Source organism: Calliphora vicina, chromosome 3, assembly GCF_958450345.1.
Source record: "Calliphora vicina chromosome 3, idCalVici1.1, whole genome shotgun sequence".
In the NCBI taxonomy this organism is placed as follows: domain Eukaryota; kingdom Metazoa; phylum Arthropoda; class Insecta; order Diptera; family Calliphoridae; genus Calliphora; species Calliphora vicina.
Window position 1 is genome coordinate 7,583,543 of NC_088782.1, and position 23,865 is coordinate 7,607,407.

The 23,865-nt window shown below is 30.0% G+C and overlaps 1 protein-coding gene across 1 annotated transcript; it reads right to left on the reverse strand.

The window, feature by feature from the left end:
- Nucleotides 1–1,855: 1,855 nt before the first annotated feature.
- Nucleotides 1,856–18,991, reverse strand: SecCl (Secretory chloride channel). The gene is made up of 7 exons (XM_065504788.1): nt 18,593–18,991; nt 3,976–4,100; nt 3,497–3,904; nt 3,275–3,433; nt 3,054–3,209; nt 2,630–2,997; nt 1,856–2,217 (listed from the first exon to the last, which is right to left on the reverse strand). The coding sequence occupies exons 1-7, from the start codon at nt 18,670–18,672 to the stop codon at nt 1,972–1,974; spliced, it is 1,542 nt and encodes a 513-aa protein (XP_065360860.1). The 5' UTR covers nt 18,673–18,991; the 3' UTR covers nt 1,856–1,971.
- Nucleotides 18,992–23,865: the final 4,874 nt, after the last annotated feature.

The following is a 23,865-nucleotide window of genomic DNA, read 5'->3' on the forward strand; positions in this document are numbered from 1 at the left end:
AATATGGACAAAAAATTAGTTTTTCTTGAAAATCGAAAAATTTTAATCGCATGTACGAAAAACTGTAAGAGGTATTAAAAAAATGTTTTCATATTTTTATTCCCCATTATAATCTCAATAAATCCCAATGTGATGATCAACAAATTTAGAAATTTGTTTAACAAAATTATTAAAACTTTGAAAATGGAGATTTGAAACTGCCGTTAAAAAAATTAAATGTTTTTAGTCATACCTGCGAACAGGTTAGCGGTATCCTACGAAGACAAAAAGTCATAAACAAGTAAATACGGATATATTTTAAGTAAAAATTACATTTTAGTTTAATATTTCTCAAAACATGTTAATTTTTTTCCTAAATTTATTGTTCAAGTGGCCTGAGACACGTTAATGGTCTGGGGAATTTGTAATAACTTTAACATTTTCTAACCAATTTTTGTAATTTATATCTTATTACAACGACAATTACGTACACATTTCGATTCTTTTATATTCAATTGCAAAATTATTTATTTGGTAGCAACATTTTTACAAAAACCGATAATAAAGTTTTTGGGCCATTTTGACCCAAAGGAGATACATGGTTAATCTCCAAAAGATTTTTTTAATATAATTATCATTAATATAAAGAAATCAACATATTTCCGGAAAACAATGCAGAAAGCTAACGAGTTTCACCTATTTATTTCATATATTTCAGCACTTAACTTTTAGGTTTAGTGTCACAATATTCCACCCGGTACCCTTCAAAATTCGAACAAAAATTTTTTGCCATACAACTGATTGTCACTCTAATAAATAGTAACAGAAAGTTGAAGTCAGTCAGTTGATCATAGGCGCGGTTAGAATTAACATCAACTGCATTGCCAGTGTGTTTTTGTACATTATAAAGTGTGTGTATTAAAACACGGAGTGACTATTTAAACTGTTGTTGTGTAAATTTGAATAAATAAAGAGTTGTTACAATTTAAAACTACAATATTGTTTTTATTTGTAAATCACCGTTTTTAAAAGGTAAAAACGCAAATATATATTAATGGAGAAGGCTATGTATACAGTATTCCTCCAATTGTAATAAAATTCTAAGTTAAATGTCAAGAGTCGTAAATATTTATTTTAGGCTAGATATCAATCTAATTTTCAACTGTCTACTTCGCTGTCCTACTCCTACTTTCTTCTACTTGGTAAGAAACCGTCCTTAAAACCATTTAATAAATAATTAGAAAATATCCTAATCACTTTGTTTTATTTCACTCTTTTCTTTTTTTTCATATTTATTTGTCGAATTGTTCTCAAAGATTTTGGACATCTCTTCCAATTATCTTTACCCGGCTTTCAGCTAAACATCCTTAAATAATTTATTACAAATTAATTCTTAGGCTTAATTCCTAAGTACTTTATACGTATTGTATTCATTCTTTATATAATTTACTCCTTAATGAAGAATCAAAGAATGAATTCACTACGTTTGAAGTACTAACAAATTATGCCTAGGAATTAATTCGTAATGAATTCCTTAATGGAATGTTTAAGAGAACAAATTTAATTTGATGTTGAAAATTGAATTAAGAATTAATTCTTTTGAACATTTGATTTACACTATTGAATAAAAGTTAATTTTTTAATGGAATTAAATTATAATTTTTTTCTTATTTATTTTTATTAATAACATTTCTTAAACTCATGAGATAGCACTTTTTACAGTTAAATAACACAAAATGTTTCAATAAATACATAAATTTTTTTTATCTAAACAGAATGTGTATTTATGTATTTTCCTAGTATTCCTATTAATTGATTAAAATTTCCAAAATATCTTAATTATTAAACTTGAAATAACGTTTTATTCCTTTCTTTTTTGGTATTTTTTTAGGAATATTTTCTCAATTAAGCGGAATACAAGGTAATTATACTTAATATAAGAAAAAAACAAAATACTTATAGGTAGAATTCGTATGAAATGTACAATAACATTTAAAAACAATATACAAATGTCCAATACAAAGCATTGAAGGCAAGAAACATTACAGGGAATAGAAATCTTGATCGTCGATCAATCCACATTGCAATTTCCTGTGGTGTCATGGATGTGAAGGTCGCACTTTCGCCATTTTTATTATTAGCATCTTTATTATCCAAGTTTATAACATGATCGGCACTATTTTGATTACTGGAAATTGATACGGTATCGGGACTTTGTGTGGTTATTATTGGTAGATTCTGTAATAAAGAATAGTAAATTTAATTGTGGTAAAAATCAAATTTTAATAAGAAAATAGTAGGAAATATATTAAAGTAAGGCGACCAGATTTTGAAAATGATCAAGCTTTTAAAAATTAAGATGACAAAAGATGGTAGATTAGGAAAAAAAGATGACAGATAGAGGACACAAATTTTATAGATGACAGCCAGTTGAAATAGATGATCCTCTAAAAAAGAGGACGTATGGCCACCTTAATTAAAGCAATGCAAAATAGAGTTTTTAACGTGAAATTCACTTTATTTTTTGTAATAATTTCTAAGGAAGTAAAGCTCTTTAAATGTTATAGAGACAAATATTAATTTATTAATTGTGACCGATTTGTCAAGGACCCGGTCCAATGTAGATATTATATAAAATATATATACTTACATGTACCGTTAAGTAATTATTAAAGCCCGGATTAACGTTGCCATTCATTACACTCTCCGTACTGGAGACAATATTATCTAAACTGGAACAAGATCTGGTACGCGATTGATTGTTAAGGCCAAGTTCACGACGGGCAGGACGCGGTGTAAGCGTAGACTTTAAAATGTATTTACTATTGACTTTTTTCAGTTCAATATTTTCTTTACGTCGCCAGATGGTATTCACAAAGGCAAACTCTACCAGGCTGCCAAATATGAAGAAAGTACAGCCAAGAAACCAGACTTCGGACACCTTAATATAGCTGACCTTGGGTAAAGTTTTACTTTGTGAGGACGATAATGTAATGAATGATAACATAGTACTGGTGCCTAAAATACAATAAAGTAAATTATAATGTTCCATATATTCTAGAAAATCTGCATACCCAACATAATGCGAGGCGGTGAGGCATCGGCTTGTAACCAAAATGAAACCCAAGAAATGGCCACTATCATCATTGAGGGTAAAAAGTAGTCCATAAGATAAAAGCCAATTTCACGATTAAGATTTACAGTGAAACTCAACGAACTGTAATTGCCAACTAAAGAATATAAAGGTCAAATATAAACAAATACATATATCTAAATCGTTTTATTGAATACTTACTGAAAGCACCATGTCTAAAATGCACTTCATTGGAAACAACCACTGTTTCATTGTACCAATAGTGTTGCATATTATATTCGGTTAGACGCATATCAGGATCAAAGGATATGGGTGTTTTTTCTTCCCACTCTAATACCAATTCTGTGGTATTATACATCCCTAACAATAAATAAATTATTTCATTTGTTATATTGTTTAATTTCTCCATAAAAATTTACTTACAACTTTCGAGCACCGTCGAACAGTACTGTTCATCAAATGGAAATTTCTTAAAGTTCATCCAGCAATATAGAGTCGCCTGCAAACGTGTAGAAATAATCACTTGACCTTCGGGAGATATCGATGTTAGAACATCTTTTTCGTCTGTACCCAAAATACTAGATTCACGTTCGTTGGCAAAGAATATATGTGGCAGCCATAGACGTTCACTTAAATGTTTTTGACCCAAAATATTTTCCTTACGATTCGGTGCATAATTCGTGTAAGCTAGACGCTCATCGAGAAATCTTAGCTGCAAGAGGGCATGCATTTTGAACTGCAACAAATCTGAGTTTAGATTCTGCATGTAGTAAATATAAATTCGAGCCTTTACACTAATCGGCAGACGTTCTCCGCTCCCCGTATTATATTCTAAAGTTTAAAAATTGAGCAAAGCATTAGGGAATATGTAAATATTTAAATTAATATTGTTGAAAACCTACGTATGGGTCTTTCCAGACGATCGTATCTGCATACATGTGTTAGTCTTTGAATTAATTGAGATTGCTGTAATGATGCGGCATTTTCAAGCGATGGGCACTCTTCTTCGTCTGTGCTGGCTGACGCACTGTAAAATATAAAGGAAATGTATTAATATTACTTATACGCGGGGTGTTCACATTAGGATCTGGCAGATATGTTTTATACTACAAGGACTATATGAATTTTTGTCTAAATGATCAAAAAAGGTATTCAAAGCTGAAATGAAAACAATATATTGTTACGAAATTATATTTGAATTCAAATATAGCGGTTTTAAAGTTAAAGTTTAATGTTTCTCAACCTTTCTATTTCTGGAGACTTTGAGTTGATCATTGTTGATCATTTAGAACTTTCAAGAAGCATTGATAGATGGAGCTGGAATGAAGCAAAATAATTTGTTTTGTTGGGAATGCTGACATTCTCAATTAAGATTTTAGGGAATTAAAGCTTAAATTGAATTAATTAATCCCGAGATTCGGGCGATTTGCACTTGGAACTTACATTATTTTATTATTGTATTAAGAATATATACAAAATGAAATCCAAAAAGTATTATCGCTAAAAGTGCATGACTTAAAAAGGGGGGCTTTTTAAAATGTTTAGCTTTTATTTTGATATTGGCCATTATTAGCTATGCCCAAAGAACTGCACATCTTTTGAGGCCAAGGACGAATCTAGCCAATCTCGGATACTCTGTTCTGAAGGGAAGCGTATCCCAGAGAGAGCGTTCTGCATCGATCGAAACAAATAGTATTCGAACGGGACAAGGTCTAGACTATAAGGCGGGTGAGACAAAACACTTTTTTATAAATAGTTTTTAACAGATATTGCAACAGATCTGGCCGCATATTCTGGGAGTTTTTTGGCCAATGCTCGCTTTAAACGAATCAGTTGCGTTCGGTACAGGTTCCCAGATTTCAGCAGATCATAATATATAGGATCCTTGGCTAGGGATATTTGGCTTTGGTATCGATTTGGCTGGTTTTCTGAAATTCTCATATGATCTCTTACGCTTCGGATTATCGAAATGGATGCATTTTTCATTACAAGTAATGATTCGTTGCAAAAATTATATTCTTTAATAGCGTTGAAGCAGGATTTCAGACATACTAAATCGTATTTCAAGGTCTCTCGGCTTCAATTCGTATGGTACCCAATTTTCTTGCCTATCTATCAGGCATCTGACATCTTGTTTTAGTTCATTACTTAGCAGTTAAGCAAGTAGTCAATGTATTCCTTGTAGACAGTAATTGTCACTAATGCCTTATCAGTTGGCTGACTCCAATTTATATATTTTGGGTCATTTGACAAGTATGTACTCTTTGTAGTGCAGAAAGAAGACAATTGGTTACTTTATACATCCCAGGTAACCTAGCGTGAAGTCAATTGTCATTTAAGTGTCTCTAAGTAATCTAGAGTGTAGTCACTTTAATCATATTGTGAGTAAGTCTATTACATGTCTTTTTAACTGATTATTTAAGGTACATTATCCCCCGTACATGTTAAAATAACTAGTTCCGTAGCTGATCAATTAATCAGTTATGTAGCCAAAAGGGTCAGGACATGTACGTGATAAAATAACTAGTCACGTAGCTAGTTATGTAACTAGTTGTCACCCTAAGTGATAGTTCGGGGCAGTATCCTAGAACAGCTGGGTAAACTTTCAAATAATTGAAATTTAAAGCAGATGGTGAAAACATTATTAAATTCTAACTTTTTTATACAATTGCTTGTAAAATCGTTATTACTGATAGTATTGTGACGAGATGAATTTATGTGTAATGAATTGGAGTGACTAAAAAGCTCAATTTCGAAAAAAATTCGAGTTAGGGTCTTTTTATTCGTACTATTGAATTTAATAGTTTATTGTTATTTATTACGTTTGAATCATTTTAGTTGAGCTAAGTGAGTGAAAAAATTTGAACTTGTTCATTAAGCTCAATCAAGTGAATCGTTCAATTGAACTAGTTCGCTCATGAACTACCCAAGTCTATCACTGAGCCTCGAATTATAATGCAATGACATCCCCATGTTAAATTCACCAGTTAATAACTTTGCTCGCGAGTTTAAAATTCACTAGTAGTAGTTCGACGTAGCGGAACTAGTTCAATAAACTGCAGGGAATTTTTTTTATATTACAACTTATTTTGTAAAAATCTCTTTTTTCCGAACTTTTCTTTATTTTTCGAAATTTTAAAGTAGTATCCTTTTATGTTCCATGTAGACGAAAACGTTTTTTTTTTGGCTTCAGATGCGAATACATTCTGTATTTATTTAAAATATTATTGAATGAGTAAATAAACGTAAAATACACATTGATTGGTGGCTGGTTGCTTGCTGACTACTTCCAGCAAGCACAAATAAAAAAGTAACGTCTGTGTTTTTTCTTATTCTTTAAATAACTTTTTTTTGTCAACGTTTTTAAAATATTAAGCTAGATACTATTGGAAAACAATTGCGAAACAATCTAGGCAGGTCGACCAGACTATACCCTAAAGTAGCGTGACTTTTGTTATTTGTTTATTAATAAACAAATACAATTTATATAATATTTGTTGTACCTGTTGTTGTCTTTTAATTTAAATGTGTATTAAATTAATTTCTTTTAGATATGGAAAAATATACAAATGCTTTGTTATTTTAATTAAAAAATAACAATTTAATTTATAACGTTAATAAATAAGATGGTGGCGTTGACAGTACAACATTTTGGTTCGGTAATTGTTAGATGGTGGTGAAAATTGAAAAGAAATGCTGATATTCTATTATGTATGTATGTAGGTTTGTAGAAGTGAAATTGAATATAAATATAAATATAAAGTTAGTTAATTACTGTAAACAATGCACACTCATATTTATTTGTATTTACAAATAAAATTGTGACGACGATCATTAAATTAATAAATAACGTTATACATATTTGTTAAAAATATCTTGTTATAAATACAGTTACTCTAAACTGGGATGTCACCATTAGCATGAAACCAAAATATGTAAATCTTCTGAATGTTTTACTTTTCTATAATTTATTTTTCAATTATTTGTTGTAAGGAAATTACTAAAAATTGCTTTAAACGTAGAATCGACTATGTCTCCTGATTTAACAGATATCGGAATTAAGACATTTTGTACAGTTAATTTTGACACCCACTGCCCTCTGTTCGCAATTCGAGTGTAATAAACGATTGAACAACTGTTTCAACTTTCAATAAACACAACTCTATTGAACTTTATTTAAATATAAATAAATATTTGTTTTAAAATTGCTATGAACGTATCCACGAGTAGGTATTTACTCCAATAAGTTTTAATATTTATTTTCTTAAATAATGCATATTAACGTAATTAAATATTCACCTGATGAAATTTGAAATTAATATTTCCTATTTTAAAGTGGTTTCTAAAGTTTTAGCCCAAGGGTTCAAAAGAATTAATTCTTAATTAAATTTTCGAAATCAAATTAAGTTGTTTTTGTTAAACTATCCCTTAAAGAATTTAATTCTTAGTACTTAAACTTATTGAAATCATTCCTTTGAGAATTCATTTTCTATAGAATTAATTCCTTATTGAATCATTCATGTTTTCTTTAATTCAAATCCATTACAAAATATGCAGCTTGATAATATGTATTGAATGAATCAAGTATTGTTCAATTCAAATCTATTACAAATAGTCTTTAAATAAGTTTTTACAATTTATTTTTTAAATGATTAAAAGCAAAGCAAATTGAATGAAGAAAACATATTTTCATTAAATTTGGATTAGATTTGAATTAACAAAAATTTAATCTTGCAAAGTTTTAAAACATTTTATTATAAATTAATTGTATTATGAATTAATTAATTCAACAATGAATGAATTATTCTATTAAAAACCATAACACAGTACAACACATGATTTTGGGACTCAATTCTAACAATTGCACGTGAAAGTAGCCCCAAAAATAAGAACTTATGCATCATTAGTTTTGTCAATTTGGCTGCCGTAATAATTTAATGACCATACGAATTTTTTTTCCTCAAGGTGGATTTTTATCACTTTTTCTATATTTTAGCACGGTTATATCTCGTATACCGTACGGAATATCTCTTTTGTGGCTGGAGAAAAGTTGTAGATATTGAATAGTAGAAAAAAAGTACAAAACATACCTACCCGAAAAAGGTGCATCCAATGCTTAAAAAATCGCAAAAATTACCATTTTTTAAATTTTTTACCAATTTTTCACCTTTTTTGCTCAATAACTGGATTACAAATCCAATTATGGACTGATCACCATGAAATTAGTTCGTGTGATTTGTGTCTGTATGAAAGTTATTTATCATGAATTTTGTATGTATACCATAATTTTTAACAGATTTATTCACTTTAAAGTGATTTTCGGATGCGGGTCTTATATGGGAGCTATGATATATAAAACTTAAATTTGTGTAGATAATATATAAATTAAACATTTATGACCGATAAAGTCCAATTTCGGGAGGACATTTGTATGCGGGCTAGGTGAAATAATGAACCGATTTCAGCCAATTTCAACAGGCTTCGTCCTTGTGCCGAGCAAATTATATGTACCAAAGTTTTTTATGATCGGTTCATAATTATTCATAGCTCACATATAAGACCCGCTTCCAAAAATCACTTTAAAGTGAATAAATCTGTTAAAAATGATGGTATACAAGCAAAATTCATGATAAATAACTTTCATATAAACACAAATCACACGACCTACTTTCATGGTGATCAGTCCATAATTGGATTTGTAATCCAGTTATTGAGCAAAAAAGATGAAAAATTGGTAAAAAATTTAAAAAAATTGGCATTTTTGCGATTTTTAAGGCACTGGATGCAACTTTTTCGGGTAGGTATGTTCCGTACTTTTCTTCTACTATTCAATATCTACAACTCTTCTCCAGCCACAAAAGATATATTTCGTACGGTATACGAGATATAACCGTGCTAAAATATAGAAAAAGTGATAAAAATCCACCTTGAGGAAAAAAATTCGTATGGTCATTAAATTACTATGGCAGCCAACTTGACAAAACTAATGATACAGAAGTTCTTATTTTTGGGGCTACTTTCACATGCAATTGTCAGAATTGAGTCCCAAAGCAATGGATTGAAAAATGTTGTACTGTGTAAGGAATGATTTTATGAATTGAATTGCTGACACTGAATTAATTAATTCGATGCTCTGCTTAACTTACGAGAGACGACTAATCATAATCCACTAGCAAGTCACTTGCGGAAGAACTTCTGCTAGTATTTGGTGAAGTGTTTCCACACAAACCGAAACTTGCGGAAGTCTGCTTCCAGAAGTAGTTTGTAGAAGTTATTACGTCGAACTTGCTGCAAGAATTTGCAAACTTATTTACACACAATGTGAATACAGCTTGCAGCATATTTAATTAAAAAGAAACAACAAAAAAAGAAAAAGATTTGCCAACCGAATATTCCATGCTGCTGGGAAATTTTCTGAGATTGTGTAATGATGATTTTGAATAGATGCTATCTTTATTTCAAACAAGTATTCAAAAGCAAGATACCAAATTAGTTACTCTTCGAACTGAAAACAGATGAGAATATCACATACCGTTTACCCGACGTATAACCGACTCTTCTGCAAGTCTTCAAAACATCTGTAGTTCACAGCAAGTCGTTCAAGTTACTTGCAGCAAGCAACAAACGCGTGTTTCCACATAATTGCTGCAAGTAACGTCTACAAGCCGTGACTTCTGGAAATCGACTTCTAATACGTGTTTACACTACAAAAACTTCAAGAAGTCTCTTCTGGAAGCAACTTTCGCAAGAAAACTTGATAGTGGACACACGGCTTAATATGTATGTAAGATTGATTCAAAGTCAGCCTTATCCGTCAGGTCAACATACTTCCGTTTTTGTCGTCACTAGAATTGAATATACCAGCAGTTCTAGGAGGCTGTCCCGAACTATTGATTTTACCTAACATTTAGGGTGACAACTAGCTACGTAACTAGTTATTTTAACATGTACATGTCCTAAGTAGGGGGTCAAATTAACTCTTTTTGATTACAATGAGACTGTATGATAGCTGGTCCAAAGTAGTCAATGCATAGAGTCAGTCAGATTGCTTGTAAACAAATCATCCTTCGACAATTCTCCAATAATTAACTACTTTCTAAAGTGCAGTATAAAATAAACGTTTAAACTGACTACACCATATAGATTACTTAGAGACACTAAAGTGACAATTGATCTCACGCTAGGTTACATGAGAGCTCAGTTTGTACTAGGGATGCCAATCCCGAAATCCCGATCCCGAAAATCCCGGGATTTTTCGGGATCGGGATTTCCCGAATCCCGGGATTTGTGAAAAAGAATCCCGGGATTTTTCGGGATTAACAAATCCCGAAATATTATGAGATTTTTGATATTTTAGGAAGATTTTTGAAGCACCCAAAATACTTAGAAAGCTAAATTTCAGCATATTTATAATACTAATATCGCTTCAAATCCAAACGCAGCCAGATTTTTTCATTTGAATCAGGGAGCAGCACGTCTCCCTTGCATTGACAGGCTTTTACACAATTTACAGTTTTACGAAATTTATGTTCAAGTTATTTTCTGAAGCGGACTAGGGGCAAATGCAGCCCGATTTCCGCAGTATTCTACAGTATAATTTCAGAGTACTTACAACTTATTTTGTGCAAAATTTTATAAGGATTGCCGCATAATCAAGATATTTATGACTGCTCAAACAGTACTCCGGGGGACAATTGTATGGAGCTAGCGGAAATCATGGACCATTTATTTTAATTTAATGCATTAGTTTTTGATTTGTTATATTTTTACTTAAATATATTAATGAAATTAATTGTTTTTATTGTTGAATTTGATGTTTTTGACGTTTAAGTAAAATCCCGAAGTCCCGAAAAATCCCGAAAAATCCCGGGATCCCGAAAAATCCCGGGGTCCCGAAAAATCCCGGGATCCCGGGATTTACATTTCTAAAATCCCGAATCCCGGGATTTGTAAAACCCAGTCCCGTTTGGCATCCCTAGTTTGTACTAATTACTCATAAAACGTTTAAAGTAATTATAGTCTACAGATTACTTAGAGACACTTAAGTGACAATTGATTTCACGCTAGGTTACCTGGGATGTGTAAAGTAACCAATTGTCTTCTCTCTGCACTACAAAGACGTGTCAAATGACCAAAATATATAAAATAAGAGTCAGTCAACTGATAACACATAAGTGACAATTACTGTTTATAAGGGATAAATTGACAACTTGTTTAACTGCTGGGGTGTTCAGTTGTCGGTTAAATTTCTCATGTTTCATCAAATATCAATTAATTGTTTTGTTAAGTGAAATACACACATATCTACTAAATATATATATGTAAATACTTATGTACAATGTATATGTAAGTAAATATTACTGTATACTTATTTGAAAACATCAATAGAAACATTTTTATCACTATCGATAACTAAGGTCGTTACCGTTGTCTCTTTATTTTGTTCATTTATTTAATGGCAATTAAAAAAAATGATATACGAGTATAATTTCACAGCGAAAAACGTTTGGAAGCATGGTTTCTGCACTCAGTTTTAAGAATATTTAAACTACAAAATTGGTGAAAAAAATTCACTAAAGCAAAACGAAGAATTGCCTACTGCATCCCTGAAGCTCTAAGGCAGAACCTGTTGGAGAGGAATCACGGGTTTTTAGCGTATCCAACAAAGTTGTAGGTGCTTCCGATTGTACTGAAATATAACATGATTTTTATTTTTGATTCCACCTTAATGCTTCCAGGAAGCGCAAGTTTAAATCTTGTGAGAAACTGTAAGAAAACAAAATAAATGCAGTTGCTCTAAATTCAAAATATTTTTTGCTGGGTAACTGATCGATAGTAACGATACAAATATATTCCCAAAATATTTTGCGGCAACCTTAAAATTTAATACAAAATAAAATGAAGACTCATTGAAAACAATAGAGAAACTAGAAAAAAACTCAAACAAAATAATTATAAAATATATTACACATACGAGTGTTGTTTTTGTTTTCTCACAGTTTTTTTTACTAATTAATTTAATTACTAATCTCATCGCTTAGGTTTTTCTCTATTTCTCTGTGACTAGAGCACAAAAACTCCTGTTGTCAAAAACCTAATTGGTGAGATAGACATTCTTACACTTACAGATAGACATTCTTACACTGTCTGACCAATAAAGACGTAGTATATGAATTCAGTGATAGATGCGCCGCCTGACTGTCGACAAAAATACAAATATTGCTAACGGAAGACCATGACGGATACTTATTCCACTGGATCTCAATTTAGAGCTGTCTTTATTATGTATATATACATAAAGACATAAAAAAAGGAGTTGTGTAATTTTAGGTCGATAATATTCGGTAAAGTTTTGCTAATATTGACCTAATTTTCAGCAAAACTGTTTTAGAGTGTATATTAGGGTGGGTCAATTTGTTCGGGCCCAAAAAACGTGGTAAAGCGTATAGCAAATTCGTAATCTACGGAAAATTCTATAAACTTTTTCAGAAGAAACCATGGTTCTAAAATCAAAATCGAGCTTACGGTTTTTTACGAGAAGATTTGGAGATTTGTGTTCCGATTTCAAAAAAATTACATATATATAGAATCTTCTCGTCGAGTACTACGTAGCTATATATTCTTTATGCATCTTCTTAGAAATTTTTTTAGATAACTTAAAAAGAATAAAAACACCTTTTTCCCAAAAAAAATAACGAAAAATCGCCTTTTTTAATTTTTTTAAATTTAAGCATAACTTTGGACTCAGTCATTATTTTTAATCAATTTTTTCTTTATGTAATATATACATTTCTTGTTAGTCCTATAAATTAAAAATAGAGAAAATCGGAAAATATTTGAAACCGCGGTCATCAAAAAACTGGAGTAGGGTGGGTAAAAATGTTAAAAATGTATTATTCAAATGCCAATATCTCTTACGCTATAAGAGATAATTGATAGCTACGGGATGTTATATGTAGTACTCGACGATTCTATATATATGTAATCTTTTGAAATCGGAACACAAACGAAGAAATGTTATTATTTTTAAAATTGAACATACCCGAGGTCTCCTAGCAAAAGTGGTCTTGAGCTCCAAATCTTCTCGTAAAAAACCGGAAGCTCGATTTTGATTTTAGAACCATGGTTTCTTCTGGAAAAGTTCTTAGAATTTTCCGTAGATTAGGAATTTGCTATACGCTTAGTAGTCAAAAAAATTTACCCACCCTAGTGTACATATCGAGCTCTTAGCGCCAAATTATCGTAAGCGACAAATTTTACAGTAAGGTTTTTTTCGATTATTTTGAAATGTATATATAGAATTAAAAATTTTATGATGCGATATATTATAATTTCGTTCAAGCTATTTGTCTATTTTTCAAAAATATTTATAACTTTTGACAATTAAAAATTCATGGAATACTTTATAGAAAATTATGACAAAAAATATTTTTTATTGAATTTTTGCACAGATACAAATTTTTCGAATTGAAATAAAATATTTATTTATGAATAGTTTTTAATGAAATTTCACAGTTATGTAAAATTTTCTATTTTAAATGGAAAAATAAAAACGAAATTTTAAATTTATTATCAGCAATCCCGCAGTTCCCAAAAAAGTGTTCAAAAATTCCAAAAATGGAAATTTTTAGTTTTTTGGCTATAATATCCATACCAGGGTCGCAGTTATCGGAATCCTTTACAAAATAATTAAAAGCATATTGGGCCATCTAAAATCGGTTATTGTATTTTGATATCGAATATGCGATTTGAGAATTTTTGCCCTAAAATTTAATTTTACATAAAAAATAGGTGTTTTTTGAATAGACCTGGTCCCCTCGGTAACAAAAATTTTGAATTTTTTTTTCATTTAAAATATTTTATGAAAACTTAGCTTTTAGAAAGTATAAATTCCTTATACATCCTCTTAGAAATTTTTGGCGATAACTTGAAAAGAAAAAAAGTTATTTTTTCCCGAAAAATTTGCGAAAAATCGGCTTTTCAAAATTTTTTAAATTCAAATGCATATAACATTATTTTTAAACAGTTCTTTTCTTATTTGACACATACGTATGTTGTTAGTCCAATGAAGGAAAACTGGAAAAAATCGGAAAATATTTGGATACGCTGTTATCAAAAAACTGGAGTAGGTTGGGTAAAAATGTTGAAAATTTAATTTTCAAATGCGAATATCTCCTAAGCGCTAAGAGACAATTGATAGCAACTCTAGGTCTTTTGTATCACTCGATGAAAAAATTTTATGTGTGTAATTTTTTTGAAAACGGAACACAAACTAAGAAATAGGATCATTTTAAAAATGTAATATAACCGACGTGTCCTACTTTGAGGACCCTTGGTCGCGGCCCTGGTGGGCCCATGAGGTCCACGTTCAGAACTTAAACTCGAGAACACTTCTTCTTTTCGCATGTGAAATTTCATTCAAACCAATCTAACCATTTAGAAGTTACAGATTAATTTCCCTCTTTTTTTTTCAATACCACTATGTGTCGCTTACGATAAAATTCGTTTACTGTAAAATGTAAACATTGACTTACGATAAAATCTTACCCCCTATAATTTTGAAGTTATTAACAATTTTGATATTCTGAGAACGCTAAAACATCAGTCGGTCCATAAAATTTTAATTTTTTGCAATAAAAATTTTTTTGAAAATGTCGCTTACGATAATTTGTCGCTAAGGGCTCGATATATCCTGGTATCATAATCGTCCATGAGGTTACCACTACACCACTCAGTCCTAGAGGAAACTATAACTTTGTACAAAATCGCGATGATTTTCCCCTCCTTTTGCAGTCTTGGAATATTCGTTTCGGACTGTTTGGATACCGATGCACAGGGTTATACAGGAGAATGTGAGGTTGCGTAGGAAGAAATCTTGAATAATATACTACTACCTCATTACATTCATTGCCTACATGGTATTGCTTACAACAAGGACGAATAAGTTCAATACTTGGGTTTGTTTGACATGCACAGCAACTGATTGTTAAGACCAATGATTTATTTCAGATAAAATTGTGTAAGAAATGGATGAACTTATGATGCCAGTGATCTTTATTGGATCGGCGACTTCGATTAACTGTCAGAGCGAATATTGAAATAATGATTTTTCAACATAATTTTTTTAATTTTTTTTTATAATGTTCAATTTCCAACATATTGGAGAGAAAAAATAGATTTGTATGTAAATATAATGAAAGTTGACAACCCATAATAACACATAAAAAGCTGATAATATATAAATTTTGAATCAAAATGAAATGGTCCATGTATGTAATCGCATCACGCATAAAAAAAATGTCTGGTAAAACTAGGAAATTTTAAGTTTTTAATACACATATTGCCTCCTTTTCACTTCTGGTTTTTCTAAATAAGAGAATTTTTTTGGAAGAACTAACAGCAATGTCTCCTTTTCACTTCTCATTTTTTAAGTATGAGAAAATTTTAGGAAAACTCAAAGAACGAAAACTTCTCATATTTGTAAATAGCTACCGAGCGAAGCGGTCAGCTAGTATTAAATAAAACGTTGTTTTCCAAAATATTCTTTCAATAAAATAAATCTTTGAATATGGATTCTATTACTCGAGTTGTGTATTTTTAACTGTTGTAATGATATTTTGTAAATGTTTGTATTTATGGCAATTATTTTCAGTGTTTAAAAAGCTACGATAACTAACAAATTTTTAACTGTTGCTACAACTACTGCTTCAAAAAAGTGTATGTAGCGGTAGCAGTAGCATTTGTCTTTTTTAGTTTTCTTGTTTTTTTAAAACTACTGCTACCTTCAAAATATAAAACTCTTAACAGAGCAGTAGTAATAAAACGTGAATTGTAAATGGAGTAGTAGCATAAAAATAGAAATCATTGCTACTGCTCTATATCGAGTTTTAATTTTTAAGGTAGCAGTTAAGTAGCAGTTGATGCAGCAGTTAAGGTAGCAATAAAAGTAGTCAAAAAAGAAAATCTTCAGTCATAACACCAAAATTGACAGAATTAAACACTGTGTTTTATTTTTGTTTTGAGAGAGTTTGAAAGAATTATTCGTTTTTATTCGTCTCAGATGTTCGTTGCTAACAGAAAGATCGTGTTTTCTGTGTGTATAACAAAAAAGCCGAACTTTTGTTTACAACACCAACAACATACTTTTTTGGCTGAAGATTTTTATTTTTGACTTATTTTATTGCTACCTCAACTGCTACTTAGCTGCTACTTCAACTGCTACTTCTTCTACTAGCCCAACTGCTACTTCTATTACTACTTAATTAACTACTGCTACCAAAATGTGAAGGTAGCAGTAGTAGTAGTAATTATTGACTCCGAGTTTTTATTAATTTTTTAACTAGACTACTTGTGTTTTTTCGTTGCTACTGCTACTTGTAGTCTAGTTTTTTAAACACTGATTATTTTGATGTTTTTACTGGATCATCTTTTTTGTGAAATTGTGAATAGTCTTTTGTGGAGTAGAACTCCCTTGTATAACAACCGATAAAGGTTGTTATAATAATTGCAAACTCACAAGATTTCACTTTTTTTATAGAAATAATCCAGTTTAAAAATTGGGAAATATTCCACATTTGGTTAGATAACAAGATGGATATAAAAAGCGTTTCAAAATATATAAATAGCAAGATTCTATTTGAAATTAATGATGAATTGAATAATATACATATATTTTTTCCAGATTGATTCATGAGCATTTCAAAACCACATTATCAAAATAAATTTATTAGTCCCATTGCATATTTTTATATCCTTCACCTTCGTGAGAAGGGTATATATAAGTTTGTCATTCCGTTTATAATTTCCACAATATAATTTTCCGACCGTATATATATTCTGGATCCTTAAAGATAGCGAATCCTTAAGCTATGTCCGTCTGTCTGTCCGTATGTTGAAATCAACTTTCCGAAGCCCCCATACATCAATATCTCCGGAATCCTTCCGGCTCGGCTGCTATTTAAAATCGAGAAAATCGGTCCACAAATGGCTGAGATATAAGAAAAAAACCATAACAACCTCGATTTTTGACCTATATCTGGATTACTAAGTCATTAATATAGACAATATGGATATCTAATGATAGATATTTCAAAGACCTTTGCAACGACCTATATAAGACTATAGTAAGTTGGACCTATAATGGGTCAAAATCGGAAAAAATATTTTTTAACCCGAATTTTTTTTTCACCAAAAGTTTTTTTCGCTAAATATTAAACAAAACAATTTTTTTTTTAAATTAAAAAAATCATTTTAAAAAATCAATTCGAAAAATTTTTTTTACAAAAAATTAAAAAAACAACTTAGGAAAAAAAATACATTTTGTTTACTTAAAAATATTTATTTTGAAGTATAATTTGTATAATTTGGTGAAGGGTATATAAGATTCGGCACAGCCAAATATAGCTTTCTTACTTGTTTTAAACAGTTTTCAAATTAAGGTTTCTTAAAAGAGGGCATTTTTTAATATTTTCTTAATTGATAAAAGGCTATACAGTAAGTTCTATAGCAGTAGTTTACTTTTATGTTAATGCTGCTTTTGCAAAAGTTAAGATCATATGGGAGCCCCAGGAAAAAATTTACATGACTTTCATAATTTTTTAAGGTTTATACAAAAGTATCTACCAAATTATAAAGAGATTTTTAGTAAATATAGTTTTTTTATGCATTATTTTTTCGAAAATCCTCGTTATGGGCGGGCCAGTACAAAAAAGGGGCGTTATTGCTCATTTTTACTCAAATCGAATATTTTGACAGTAGAAGACTGACCCAATAAGATCATAGGTACGAATAAATTATAAGAGTTATTTAATAAATTATATACATTTTGTAAACAACTTTTTATACATAGGTCTTAATATTGAATAATTTCATTGAACCACAAAACTCAAAATTTATTTTGGTTAAATTTTGATTAAAAGATAATTCAATTCATTATAAGAAAATGAAAGCTCAATCAATTTTGGCCAAAATTTAATGTCGATGGGTAACGATATCCGATTATCCATATTTTTGTAGAATATGTTTTTATCATAACTGGAACAATTCTAAAGATATAAATTTGTTTTGAATGGATTTGATCTTTAGCATCTAAAACAAACTGCTGCAAAAGCAATTAACCGTGCCGGAAATCAATTAACAGTTATAAACAATGGGTCCATTTAGGATTTCATAAACAAATTTACATATAAATATTTTAAGGTCAGATTTAATGTTTATATAAACATTGGAAAGGGGCCAGGATTATAAATATCAATTGGAAAGATTATTTAAGCAACATCTCGGCAAAAGTTGATTTTTGTTTAAAATTGTTTTGTATTCGTGATAAGAGAATCTCTTTTACTTTGTTTATATATACATATATTCCAAGAATACTTCTTAATTAGTCATACCTACAACATTGGTTATATCTAGGTAAATACTCGAACTATATGCAAAATTATTCGGTTAAGAATATTTACATATGTACAACATATGTCTAAACTTAGTGTTCATTTTGTATCAGTTGTCATCATTACTTACGTTGTATTAATTTGTGTGACAATCAGTACCAAGGTTATTAATAAAACTTTTGTAAAGATTTGAAAATATATATTTGCCATAGCTTTTGGAGGTTTTGGATTTAAATTTTTTTTATTAATTTTTATTTATTTTTTATTTTATTTTGTTAGAATTTAAGGAGAACTATTCAATATTTATTTAACTTTTTAAACACAACATGTAAATAATTTTTGGTTGTTTCCTTTTAAACTTAAATAATTTTGAGACATTGAATTTTTAGATTTTTTTTTGTTTCAGTAATATCTGTGAACGCGTTGAGTTATCTTAAATATTAATTGTATTGTCGTTATTGTTGTTGTTTTATTCTTAACGTATTTAAAAGGTTGTTCGCGTTAATTGTTGGCCACAGCAATACTTTTTTAAAACTAAAAGTTCTTTTGCCATATTATATCATTTTTATTGTTTTAAGATACTGATAACGTACAAACGATTTCATTAAAAAAAAAATAAAGTAAAACAATGTTGATGTTGATTTCGTAGTAGTATGGGGTGGCGATGGTGTTAGTTAGTAATGGTGGAGCTGCTGTTCTTATTGTTGTTTTTTCTTTTCTTATTTATTGTCACCGATTGTCACAGCACTGATCGTGCTACACACAACCCCCAGCCAAAACCCTGAATATGGGCCTAAAGAATAAATTTCTTCTTCGTTTAGTACGAACCTTTTCGTACTACGTTAACGATCAAAATGTTCTCAGTGAGAATATTTTTTTATTAAAGTACTTCGTGTATAAGTATTTAGTACTCTCGTATATGTGTAAGTGGCTAGACAAATATTTAATTGAATTGGCAGTAAGAAAATATTGGCTAATTAAAAGCACAATAAAATAATATGATATACATAGATCCCACTCCAGACACACAAGATCATCAATATATAGGGTCCAGTGTGTGGATGTGTGCGTTATAATGTCCATAGCAAGTGTTCAAGCGATAGATAACCCTTTCTGAAGGCTTTATCTGGCATCTTATTAAATGTGAAAAATTTATGTTGTTTTCCAATGCAGTTCTGTTTGAAGTTATTTTTTCTAAAGTTCTTAAAGTTGTTAGTCACCTTTATAATCTCTGCACAATATTTATATTTTTATAATACTATACTGATTCAATATTTGCAAATAATATTTCGATTTCTGTCGCATCTTATTAATGCTAAATAAAATGCAAACATTGGCCGAAATTGTAATAACATTGACAATTTTTTTGAGACTGCTAGTGGCACTGCTCATACCTACGAGAATAGTCGAGAGTGTACGATTCATTCTAGGGACATCGAAACATCACACAGTGGGGGAATTAAAAAAAAGTGGAACAAAATCTGTAACTTCTAAGCGTGTTGTTCGATTTTAATAATATTTCGATTTAAGTTTTGAATTTAAACATAGAGAAGGGGGGGGGGGGTGTAGTCTCAAGACAGTAAAATGGGGTACCTCTAATAAATTCCAGGGAATTCATTCATTATAGAATTAATTCAAATCCATTACGAAATATCTTAATAAAATTTATTGTATAACACTGTCCTACAGCATTTTTGGAACAGAATAGCGACCTTATAATTCTGAAAGGGCAAATAATTTTTGTAGAATAAACTTATAGTCCAGTTGGTCTGAATTTCTTTTTACAGTGGGTCAAAGTCTTAATTTATTGATCGAAGGGAGCATTATACTAACTGAAAAAATTTTATGGGGATCATTTTTGTGGAAGATCTTAACCCTCAGCTCCTCTCTTAAGGGGTCAATTTGGTCATTCGGCGAACGGTTTGAACTATAAGGCGGGTAAAACAACAATTTCCAACCACTTCATTCTAAATAATTATACCAGGTATTGCAACATGAGACCTAGTGTTTTCAGGATTACGGTTTCATGTCTGACCGTTTATTCTGGGCGTTTTTCGGGAAATGCTCACTTCAAACGATCACAGGTTCCCACAAAATACAGTGAATTCGGCTAGTTCACATACGATCTCTTACGCTGCGGGTTATTGTAATGGATCCATTTTTCATCGCATGTAATGATTCGGTGCAAAAATGATTTTATTTTATAGTGTTCAAGCACATTTCGGTCATGTAAAATCATATTTCAAGGTCTCTCGGCTTAGATGAATCCTGGTCTTCAAACTTTTTTGTCTGGCCTTTGGCGATCTTTGTTTTCTTTGTCAAAATCACCATTTCTGAACCGAACAAACCTTCTCTCACACGTTGAAACCGATGGAATACATTCACCATAAGCTTTGGTGTGCAATCGGTGTGCTTCAGCGTCACTATTTATACCTTTCACCTTCGTGAGAAGGGTATATATAAGTTTGTCATTCCGTTTGTAATTTCCACAATATAATTTTCCGACCCTATAAAGTATATATGTATATTCTGTAATATAATTTTTTTTTTAATTTAAAAAATAATTTTTTTTTAGTTTTTAATTTTTTTTAATATTTAGTGAAATTAAAAAATATTTTTTCCGATTTTGACCCATTGTAGGTCCAACTTACTATGGTCTTATATACGTCGTTGCACAGGTCTTTGAAATATCTATCATTAGATATCCATATTGTCTATATTAATGATTTAGTAATCCAGATATGGGTCAAAAATAGGCCAAAAATCTAGGTTGTCCTGGTTTTTTCCTTATATCTCAGCCATTTGTGGACCGATTTTCTCGATTTTAAATAGCAACCGAGCCGGAAGAATTTCGGAGATATTGATGTATCATTCGTGTATGATTTCAACACACAGACGGACATGGCTACATCGACTCCGCTATCTATAACGATTCAGAATATTTATACTTTGTGGGGTCGCAAATGAAAAATGGAGAAATTACAAACGGAATGACAAACTTATATGTATATACCCTTGCCACTCATGGTGAAAGGTATAAAAATGAAAAAAAAAATAAAAATTTTAAAATTTAATTTAAAAAAAAAACAATTCGAACATTTTTTTTTTCCAAAAAATTTTATTTAGAAGTATAATTTAGTGAAGGGTATATAAGATTCGGCACAGCCGAATATAGCTCTCTTACTTGTTTCAAATTAAATATGTAAAGCAAAACTTCCCGCATATAGCGCTTTGTTGGTACAAAATTCGACATTTTCGTAGCAAAATAAGATTTTGTTACATTTTAATGTTCAATAACTAAGTGAGAATAATAATATGTACCCTCAAAATGACATATCAGTTATTAAAAGCAAAAACGGCGTTCAAAAGATACGCCATCTATCGTAAATCCAGCATTTTTAAGTCATACACCCAATATAAAATTATTTATTGCCAGTATTATTATATAACGGTATTTTGGATTATTTCGGTAACAATTATTGTTATTATTATTTTGGATTGACGTTAGTTTGGTTGAAAGGGTATTTTAATGATAACGGTTTTTATACTAAATTAAGAAATTCTAGGCAGCGTTACAAACATCCACATTCAATTCCATGTTCATCCATTTTCAATTAAATTTTATACAGTGCATTATAAAATTCTGACATTGGCATAGCATCACTGTGTTGTGTTGTTTTATTTTTTATTAAATTAAATGTCACATTCATTAATAATATGAGATGTAAACATTTGTACTTTTAAATACCTACAATAAGAAACGAATGAATAGCTACAAACTTTCATTCACTCTACGCATATTTTTTTGTTTAAACCTTAAACTCCACTGTATTGTTTGTGTGCGAATAATTTGTATAAATTAATTGAAACACCTTTAAATTATTTTTATTGTCACGTAATAATTCATTTATCCATACAAGTAACTATTTATAATTGCTATTGATACACTATTGGTATTTGTATGTCGATTTTTTTTTTGATTGTTTGTTTTATTTTTTTTGATTATTTGTTAATGTGACTGAAAGAAGAAATAAATACCTAAATTGATTATAGCAGTTTATTAACCCATTACTTTAGCTATGCGATGATGTTGTTTTTGCTTAATATAACACGAGTATTATTGTGGGTTAGTGAACTAAATGAAAGGAACTGCCTTCACATAGCCCAAATCTAGCGCAACATTGAATTCATTCATGAGTGCATATTCAGAATGGAACTCACTCGGCTTTATTGTACATATATTAATGTAGACATACATTATTTTGTCGTACTGTTTGTTACGTTAAGGCCCAAACACATAAAATACTTTAGCTTCATGTGAATGTTTCTCATACTTAATACAACATTAACGATAAAAGTAACAAAACTTTGTTTAACGTTACGCTAAAGTACGCTGTAAGCTAAAGAAATGTATTCAGTTTGAGCGTATTTTTTATTTGCTTAAAAAAAAATGTTTTTTAGAAAAGTTCCTATTGGTTTATAAATATAATTTATTGAAATATAATAAATATACTTACGTTGGTTTTTAATTATAAATTTGTTATATTTTTTTTAAACATATAAATATTGTAAATATAAACGTATTTGTTGTACCTGGGGATGTTTTCATACGTTCTATTTATTTAAGTTTTAATGACGTTAAACATTTATCTCTGGCTTGTGTTTTTTTTAAATATTTGGTCTACTATTTATTTTAGACTGCATATATTTATTTAGACTTCTTAAAAATACGCAAATCTTTACTGATAATGTTTCCTTAAACTTGGCGGCACTTTGAATTGCTATTTTATATTTATTTAATCTGAATAATACTGGTTATTTGTACAGTTCAGTTAAAATGTGTATATAAATAGTCTATATTTAGATATTGTAACAGATTTTTTTACACAAAATTTAACATACATAGATAATTTTATATACATTAGGTTACTTCAATAAAAAAACCTTTAACCCTACGATCTGTAATTTTCACCCGAATTGTTTTGTTTACTGTGGTTACACCTTGAGCAAAAAAAAAATAATCAGATTGTTTGGACATCCGTTAAGCAAGGTCGTATAAAAAGATAATTTTAATTATTATTTCCGGAACGTTATTATAGCAGTAACGGTATTTGCTGTTATTTTGGCAATGATATTTTAATGATAAAAGTAATTTAAATGATGTATCTTTTGATTGCGGTTTTTAATAATTTATATGTCATTTTGAAGGGTACATATTAGGGTATTCGAATTATTCGATTTTTCTCTTGTTCGAATAAAACGAATAACTCGAATAAGAGATCTTAACTTGTTCGAATAATTCGATCACACATTTAAAATTAATCGAATTATTTGAATAATTTAATTTTTTTTTAAAAGTAAAGAATGAAGTTTTAATGTCGATTTTTTAATATTTTATTGTTA